Raw genomic sequence first — 9,935 nt, forward strand, 5'->3', positions numbered from 1 at the left:
CCTCTGTTGGCATATTGTCCGATGGATGCTTGGGGACTGAGCCTTGGCTACAGATTTGACAGCTGTTGCTTGCTATTGAAGTAAGCAGAAAGCCAGGCAGCATTTTCCCCCCCTTCTTTCTTAAACAGCCATCTTCATGAAAATAATAATAAACACACATATAATTTTCTCCCTTTTCCCTCATTCGGTGCAGTTTCTAAGGCTGGCTGTAAAAGCACAGCAAAGTGCTGCAGAGCCCAGTGAGGCTGTCAGCTCCAGCACGGATCTAATTCCTTCTGACATTTCACACAGCTCTACTGGAAGCAGCAACACGGTGAGTCTGTGTCTAGGAATGCGCTCTGGTCTCCCACATTCTCTATACGTTGCGTGCTGTAAATGGACCAGTGCTCACAACCCAGCTCTCCCCTGGCTATCAGCACCACCCCACAACACACACATACCTCCGGTGCATCGCAGAGCCCCTCCTTGCCGCAGTATCACCTACAGACAAAGGCTTTTCCCCACAGAACTGCTACCGTGGGCTGAACTCCCTCCAAGGGGGATTCCACGTGACCTCATAAATCCCAACCTTACAGACAAACCTTTGAAGTTCTGATCCACAGATGTGATAAGCAGCCAGCTAGTCTGTGAATGAAGCCAGTAGATAAAGCCTAACTTCAAAGTAATAAAAGCCACCCAGACAGCTAAGCAACTGGGAAAGGATTTTGTCTAAGACTTCCTTAAAGCCAAAGGACACGTAGTCCAAATGCCTATTTTAAACAGGAAACATCTTATCAAAATGATTTTACTTTAGCAGCGAGCCCCAGCAGCAGTCAGTAACTTTCCATGTCCTGTGCAGAATTCTCTTCTTACTTCTTGCTTTTGTCTGTATGACCTATTTGAGAACGCAACAGCCCTGATAATAGGGCTCTGGAAAAGGTGTTAAACTATTCATTCATTCTAGATCTGAATTCCTGCCAGAATGACTGCACTTCAAGAATGTTGATGAGCAGGTGGAGGGGACCTTTTCTGTGTAATTTTACCGATACCATCTCTAAACACCAACATGCACCAAAGCAAATTTATTTTTAAACAATCTGAGGTCAAGTATCTGTATTTCTCTCTTGCAAATGCTGACACAGTATCTCTACTGCACAACAGGGGCTGCTTTTCTTCCCGTGCTGTGGAATTGCACAGTGATTTTTGCCAGAGATATAAGCTTGAACATTACAGCTGGCAAGTGAAGGGAACACGTGAAAAGCTTCAACAATGACTCAACATGCAAACTGAGCTGCAAAACACCATAGATTTTACAGCTCTGTTCCCAGAAAAATGCATCATAGCTTTGTGATATTCAAGTGATTAAGAACTTTAAGCAGAAAGGTTTGGTTGCATAGCTAGACACCTTGTTTACTACAGTTTATTCTGTCCAATAGCATATCTACAGACAGATGCAGTGCTCAGCCTATCTTCCAGCCCTAGGATACACAGATTTACCCTGGCACAGACAGGCACTTCAGTATGTGTGTGGACTGGTGTAAGCTGGGGAAAAGGCACCACTTGATGCCTAAAAAGAGGCTGCAGCAGGTCTTTGTTTCAGCATGGGTGCAGTTTGGAGGCATTCCAAATTCATCAATACAATCCTAACACCTCATTGTATTTCCAAGGCACTTACACCTAACACAGGCTTCACTGGTGTTGAAAGACAGAGTCAAGCTCCTGACATCAGGTATGAAACAAACACCACTTGCTACGCACACACTGCTGAGTGAAAGCTCTTGCACACAGCTCTTCAGCAAACCAAAACAAACAGAGAAGTGAAGCTCATCTTGGCTACTGCACCTCAGCTCTCAACAGCAGCAGAACTTCAGACAGTAATGCCTTTCAGTATCCAACACCACTGTAAGATGGAGAGCCCATGTATCCCCCATACGTACCTAATGGCTGCAGACCTACTAAATACCTACAGCCTGAGAAGCAAACCAAAGAAACTGAGACTCCTTGAAACTTCATAGATCATACATAATTTCAGAAGCAGCAACTTCTGATCTGTAAATGATGACAACATGTAACTGGTGGCAGCAGGACTGGCACACAGCATCTTTACTTGCTTCCTAGCTTGCTGCTTTGTCTGTGCAGACTGCTGAACTCTTTGGGGGAAGGATCCCATCTCACTCATGTGGAAAGCCTGGCACATACTGGTCTGTGTGAGTAACTGTAATTACACTGATATTACATTCTCTGATAACAGCCTCCTAAAGCACAAGCTGCACAAGTTAACTAAAAAGCTCAGACTGGAACTTCCAGCTCCCCTAGATACAAAGGGCTGTCATCCATGTCTCCAATAGCAGTTAAGATTCACCTGAGGAATGTGACCACTTGCACCTGTGAAGTGTTACTCAATTCCTTTGGATTTTTAAATTCCTGAGCAGTTGTGGCAACCCGTGTGCAAACAGGCACTTAGCAACTATTCCTCCCAACATCTGATAGCGAGCTGCTCTATTTCAAAGCTGATGGAGTCGTCATTAAAGAGGCATTCCCAGGGGCCTGCAGGATTAGTGGAGAGGAGCTGTCACCTCTGAGGCTCTAATAGCTTTATGAAATTCTCAGAAACTACAGAAGGACCAGGAAGATCCCTCTTTTGCTGTTCCTGTCGTATTTCACATGCATTGTTACTGCCCCCAAATTCACCTGGTATGCGTAGAAAACCTGACTGCGTTCACAGCTGGAAGAGTTGAAGGAAGATTTAAAGTAGCAAACACCACCTCCTTTCAAATGCATCTTGAACATACCTGTGCTTACATCTTTATCTGCCAACATCTGTACATTTCAGCTTCACATCCTGTCACTGCACATCTCTTTGTCCAGTTGTCTGTGGGGAGGAAGCAGCTCTCAGAAAGTGAAGGCCCGTGCCAAACAACTTGAACCAAGAGAGCTATACTGAAGTCTATACACAGCCTATGAAAAAGAACTAGATCCAGGGCTTCTTCAGCTCAGCCTAGCCAAGACTGACAAGAGACATGACTGCTGCTTGCAAACAGGAAAAGGTTACTTGAAGAACAGAAGGGGGGTTAAAAAGCTTGCTTTCCACATCCATTGTGAACACAACTAGAAGAAATGGATTCAAATGGCAGCCAGATTTCTAAAGACAGACAAATTGTAACATTAAGGACAGTGAAGAGCTAGTAGATGTAGCCTGAGAGATTGACAAGCTGCAGTGACAGCACACTGCCTGGTGACCCATTAGCTGACCAGTTTTGTGATCATTCCTAAGCTGTATGTATTGCTTCAAACAGAAGGGTAAGTTTAGAAGGTATTCTAAGAGCCACAGGAAAAAGATCCAGGAAATACCCTCAGAAGACATCTAGTTTATCCTTCAACCCCTGTAAGATACTCAACTACTACACATAAGAAATTACACATGCAAGACTGCCAGGTTTGCCTTCCTGCACCCCCAAATGTAAAAAGAATCAAGGTGATTCATTAAGTTTTGCTGAGCAAAAATATTCCTAAGCATACACAAAATACTGTTCAGTATAGAAAAAAAAAATAGATGCCTCTATAAGAAAATCAAATCACTAGAATTTGCAAATGAACTGTGGGTCTCCTTCTCCTCTGTAGCTGGGACTCGGGCACCCCTCAGCACGCAGAACGGTGAATCCAGCCCCGTGCTCCAATAGCAGACACTTGTCATGCTGCAGACCAACACCACGGGCAGCAGCGAGGGATTCCGGGAAGAACCTCCTTTCAACGTCTGCTGAGAAATGGGCAGAAAGGTAATTTGTTTCACATTCGCTTCAGAATACCCAAAGGAGACAGAGCCAGATCTGCACTCTGCCAAAACTGCTCTGTGTTTTCAAGTTCCTGTTTAAAGGAAAGCCTGCTGGAGCTTACAGCACTTTGCAGTAGCTTCTAGATCCAGTAAAGGGTAACAGGAAAGTTTAATTAAAAAAAGAGAAGAGTGCAAGCACTTGAGTACAAAAACAATCTGTCATATGAATTAACTTTAAATAATACATCAGTTTATAGTGTGATTTAAACAAATTTTATTAGTTTAGACTTCATGTTACTATTATATTAACAAGTGTAAGCGGTTTCTTCTGGATTTCAAGACTGTATTTAATTGTAGCCAATATATTACACTGGAAAGTCAATTTGCTACTTAAAATTGGTTACATATAATGACGTAACTCCCCATCAACATGAAAAGATTTAATGTATACTCGGATATCAAAAGCTTGCACTTTTTAAATCAACCGTTTATACTGCTAACTTGGCATTAACTATTTTATAATATCATTTTTAAAACTAATTCATAAAGCCATCAGTAGTTCTCTCCAGATCAAGCTGCACTGCATACGCATAAAAGTCTGCTGTATTCAGCAAAATGGAAATATTGGCCCAAGCTGAATTAATGGTTTATGGTCATCCTCATCTTCAGTCCCTCGGTTCTTTAGGCCAACTAATGAAAAAAGTTTGGATCAATACAAAATTCCCTGTGTTTTCCTTTCCTCTTCCAGAATCAGGACTCCATTCTGCAAGCTCCTGATGATTTTCAGCTTCTAATTTTTTTGTTTGGGGATATAAACTAAATAGTCTGTATTTAAATCTGAAACTCAAATCTTTAGAAATCCATCACATTTGATAGACTTGAGTATTTTGAAGATACACTTTGAACATTTTTTCTCTAACGTGGAGGGTTTGGCTTTTGTTTGAGATTTCTGCAGCAAGCCTGCGTTGCTTGGCTACTTAAATTAAATTCATTTTATAGACCATAATAATATACATCCTCTGTTATTTCAGTTCGGAAGGAACTTAACCTCAGCCGTCTTCCTTCCTAAAAGGTTCTTAAGCACTCTGCTACAGCAGGGATTCCTACCACCATTCTCAATAACTTCCTTCATCTGAATCCAAAAGCATTTTCCACTTGAATGTATCCAGCAGACTTGATCTGAATCTGTAGTTTTCAAATAATCAATACTATATTTTCCACTAATACTGCGTCCATAACAAAACTGCGCATATGAGTCTTCTCATCCCATCCTACTCAGATTCAAACAGAATCACAAAATGGTTTGAGTTGGAAGGGATCCTTAAAAGCCATCCAGTCCAACCCCCCTGCAGTGCCCAGGGACACCCACAGCTCCAGGAGGGCTCACAGCCCCATCCCCTGACTGTGGGTGTCTGCAGGGATGGGGCACCGCCACCTCTCTGGGCGCCCTGAGCAGTGCCTCACCACCCCATTGTAAACAACTTCTTCCTTATATCCAATCTAAATCTCTCCTCTTTTTGTTTGAAACCATTTCCTCTTGTCCCATCAAGACACACAAGACACAGACCCTGCTGAAGAGTCTGTCCCCTTCTTTCTTATAGACCCCCTTTAGATACTGAAGGCTGCTCTTAGCTCTCCCCAGAGTCTTCTCCTCTCCATGCTGCACAGTCCCAGCTCAGCCTGTTCTCACAGGGAGGTTTTCCATCCCTTGGAGCATTTTTGTGGCCCTCCCCTGGATGCACCCCAACAGGTCCATGTCTCTCCTGTACTGAGGACCCCACATCTGGACGCAGCAGTCCAGGTGAGGTCTCACAGCACAGAGCAGAGGGGCAGATCCCCTCCTTGTCCTGTTGGTTGTGCTTCTTTAGATGCAACCCATCATCTGGTTGGCATTCTGGGCTGAGGGCTTTGCTAGCTTACATCCAGCTGCCATCCACCAGTATCCCCAAGTCCTCTTTTGGCAGGGCTGTACTCCATCCTTACACCCCCTGGCTTGTACTGATAGCAGGGCTGCCACGACCCAGGTGCAAGACTTGGATTTGTTGAACCTTACAAGGTTCACCTGAGCCCACTGCTCAACCTGTCTAAGTCTCTCTGGATGACATCCCATCCCTCAGGTGTGTAAATGTGCAACATCCCTATAAAAAGAAGGAATTGTATTTAATACTGTCTTTGTCTGTGGGGAGATGGAGGGAAGGGGGGGGTAATCAACAAAACAACGGACATCAAAACCCCAGGTGTTGATATTTTATGTATATGAGGCAGTACCTTCTATTTTGTAATATGGACAGAATGGACTAAAAGCTAAAAGAACAGCATGTCTAGGTAGTAAAAAACAAACACACATTCTTCTTCCAACAATTCCCTTCCGTAAAAGTGATCCAGATCTAGGAAAAAGACAGCATGTCACCTCTGTATTTCCTTATCTAAGTTTGAATTCTTGTGCAATATATGTTCCAAATCCAAGCAAGTCACTTATCAATTAAAAAAAATGACCTTTGAAATGGATGCTAACTCAACAGATTACAGAGGCAAAAAAAAGCACATTCAGAGTTAATTCACAACAGAGATTGTGTCAGAAACAGCTAAAGGAAGACTCCACGGGCAGCTCTAACCCAACAGATTCAAGCCTATGGATCAGCTGGCCAAAGAACAATGTAAAATATCCAAGATATATGAATAGGGATTTGCTTGTCCCTCCGAGCCACACCAGAGAAAACACAAGTTTCAGAGACAAAGCTCCTGTACACGCAGCTTGAGGAAGGAGGGAAGTGACAAAAAACTTAAATCCTCAGAGACACGCATGTACGTCAGCTACCGCCGGTGCCAAGCATGATCAGCAGCCTTGCCTGACCAAGCTAACGAGCTTAACAGAGCTAACGAGACTGAATCAATGCCAATCAGCATTAGAGAAATCATGTGCCAGGCCAGAGACGCAGCTAATCCACAGGAAGACTGTAAAAAACACTCCACAAGAGCTGCCGGAACTCACAGCTACCAGCTGCCAAAGGCTCCTACCATTAGAGGCTTTTTAAAGTTTGGCTTTGGGATATCAAGCACAAGACTGCAGCCCAGCATGGCTTAGGGATAACAGAAGAGAAAGGAGAACAGTGTGCAAACTGGGAATGTGTTTGCATGAACGGCGCTAGCCTGGAACGAGGAAAAAGGGAAGGGCAGCTTCCTCTGGTGCAGGTTCCAATTGTTCACTCAGCACGGCCTCTGAGCTGGGCAGCACAGCAGCCAAAAGTAATGACTGAAAGAGCATCAGCAAGTTACTGTACATTTCAGGAGAAAAGCTGTTATCTTCATTTCTATGGAAAACCAATAGGAAGGAAAAAAAAAAAAAAGACTTCCATTCTACAATACAAACTACAGTATAACATTCTCTGTTTGGTGCCATTAAGGGCAGGGTTTGCCTCCAGCTCAGGTGTCATTCACCTCAACAAGAAGCACCCAGGAATTTACAAATCAGGACCTGCATCAGAAATAGTAGAATAGAAGGCATAGAAGAAAGACTTGCACACAAATTGGAGTTTGGCTAATTGGGAGAATCTAGGGAAGCTCCACAACAGGACACCAGCTTGTTAGAGAGAAGAGAAAAACAGGGCTCAGTGAAGCTGACACAACATAGCTGAACACGAATACTCAGACCAGAAAGACTGGGATTTGCAGCGATATGGAGCAGTAGCTGTGATTAACAAGGCATTCTAACTAACAACATTTTCCAAGTCAACAGAGCTAGCGTTGCTTTGGCAGCCTACTATGCTTTGCTTTTTTAAAAAATACACCAATAACCATAATAATTCAACAAAGTCTTTTTATAGTAATAAATTAAACACAATGGGACAGATGCCTGTCTTGGCACAGCAAACATTCCTCCAAAGCCACACTTTGGCTTCCTTTACCCTCTATTTGCTTTAACAGGGTCCAAAACATTAACTTCTCCAGATTCAAGACACAGTTGTTCCTACCCAAAAGCCAACAGAAGCTCCTGCTCCTCTGACAAACATAAGCCCCTTCAGAAATATTATTCTGGAGTATGAAAACTGGACTGAGAACTTGCAAGAAAGGCAAGAGCCCCCTCTGCCAAATCAGCAGCTTTCCCAACACCCTGATATTGCTCCTGCACCTACCACATATGGAAACAGCGACGGGAGCTCAGGTGGCCTGGGCAGTATCTTGGAATGCAACTGCAGACAAAGACGTGTGGCTTCTGCTACCAGCAGCAAATCAGAGCCTCCATTTATACTTTATCAGTATTCCCACATGTGCGTGCGTCAGCATGGCAGCACCTTGCCAGGCAGCATCAGACTGCAGCCAGAACTGAAGGTCAGTTCCAAAGGGCTGCTGTGGGTACTGAAGCGTGGCTGCGACCAGCGGCATGCTGCCTCCGCACAGGCTGCAGGGCAGGTCAGACACAGAGCTAACAGCAGGGCATGGCCTCGAGACCAACCTCCTGTTACCGCCGGTGCTGCATCCACCATTCTCCAAGCCAGCAGAACAAGCTATAAAGTTGCACCTACCGGAAACAGGAAACATGCCAAGCTTCATTAACTGTCCTATAGAGGCGCTGACCAGCAGCAATGAGGTCCCCACATCCCAGGCATCTCCAGACTTCTTCACCTGTATACAGGAATAAGGTGACGTCAACAACCATTTTACATCAAAGAAAACAAGGACTGCTGCATCCCTGATACAGAACAGCCCTGAATTACACCAGGCATACCGTAGCCCCAATGTTTAGGGTTGCCAAATTGAACTCTTATATCCTAAACTCCCATTTTTTCCCTCCAGACCTGAGATCAGCACGTGCTCCTCCACATTCTGCAGAAGAAAACAATATTACTTTTCACAGAGGACGGCACGGTTAGAGCTGCACTACTCCTTGGAGCAGAGATTTCAGGTGGCGATGGGCCAAGTGTGACAATTCCTACAGCCACGTTACGCCAGGAAGGCACGTTACCATTCCCCTCATGCCACTGACTCAGCACATAACATTTCTGCACTTTTGGGTAAGTGATTGGATTTCCCAGAACAGGAAAAAAGACAAACCTTATTCAGCGGAGAACAACTTGACTACCAAGGAAGGAAATACACACTCAAAAGGATATTCCTGCAGAGACTGTGCAACCAACACTGCACTGGAGCCAGGCTTAGGAAGAGGAGTAGCTGCCACTGCCTGCTGTCCTTTCAGAAAATACTGGCAGTGTTCAGAAAGTCATAAAGCCCCAGAGACAGCCAGGATGCATACAGGCTGGGAAAAAGAACAACAGTACAAAGACTCCGGCACTAATTTGGCACAGAGAAATGCTATCTGAGATCCAAGCAGATGTTTGGGTGCATTCAAGAGAAAGCCGAGGATGTGGCTGAGTGCAGGACGGCACAAAGAACACATCATGCTGCTTCCTTCTGCTACTGCAAGCTGACTGCAGGAGAGATGCATAAGGAAAGAATTGCGCTTAGAGAAGGAAAACCACTAACCACAGACTTCCAGTTTCTGAAGAGTGTTAAAACTCAGCGGTTGCTCAGCGATTGCCCCTTCTTTCTGAGGCTTTCCTCTGCAGCTTCACCCTGCTATGTAAGACAGCTCTTACACGGACCGAGCGGCTGCTCCCAGTGAAGGGAGCTGCCCTCAGTGCCCTGCGATCACAGCAGCTGTCTGCTGCCAGGGAGGGAAGCTGCAGAGGATGGATAGCTCAGCGCTAGGAAGGATGCCTCTTCCATGGGGACGGTGCTTTCCTTACCCACAGCCTCTTTAGGGTGTTAAGTTCAGAGGATGCTACTGCCTGCAGCACAAGGCGTCAGCGAGGCATAGCTCTGCACTCAGCGGGTAACAGCAGGACTCAGCTCTCAGTGACTGTGAGTGCCTGACGGAACAGACGTGCCCCGCAATGCAGCACCCGAACGCCTGGAGCAGCAGCCCGGCAGTCACCGCAGTGCGAGAATTTGAAGCGGAGTGGAGAACCGAAAGAGACAAGGGCACGAGAGGTCAACGAGACGTCCGCTCTGCTGGCCATAACCGTGCCGACGCCGTACAGTAGCGGGCTTGGTCGGCCAGCAGCTCCGTCACGTCCGAGCGGCCGAAGCGCAGCCCCCCGCTACGCTCCCACGGAGATCAGATGATCTCCGCCGCCGCCGGAGGAACTCGCGGCGCACCGCCACGCGGCACCGCTACGGTTTCGCA

General features: G+C 45.5%; 1 protein-coding gene across 5 annotated transcripts in view; it reads right to left on the bottom strand.

The window, feature by feature from the left end:
- LIMK2 (LIM domain kinase 2) overlaps positions 1–9,352 on the bottom strand; it is a 29,580-nt gene extending 20,228 nt beyond the window's left edge. The window contains exon 1 of one of the 5 annotated variants that reach the window (XM_031555981.1): positions 8,275–9,343. In XM_031555981.1, coding sequence (XP_031411841.1) covers positions 8,275–8,408 — 134 coding nt within the window. In that variant the 5' untranslated portion in view covers positions 8,409–9,343. Of the gene's footprint in view, positions 1–440; positions 728–2,771; positions 3,606–8,274 lie in introns of those variants that run through there. The other 4 variants (XM_010720260.2, XM_019621071.2, XM_031555984.1 and 1 more) reach the window with 4 other exon arrangements.
- Positions 9,353–9,935: the final 583 nt, after the last annotated feature.

The sequence above is a fragment of the Meleagris gallopavo genome, chromosome 17 (assembly GCF_000146605.3).
Source record: "Meleagris gallopavo isolate NT-WF06-2002-E0010 breed Aviagen turkey brand Nicholas breeding stock chromosome 17, Turkey_5.1, whole genome shotgun sequence".
In the NCBI taxonomy this organism is placed as follows: Eukaryota; Metazoa; Chordata; class Aves; order Galliformes; family Phasianidae; genus Meleagris; species Meleagris gallopavo.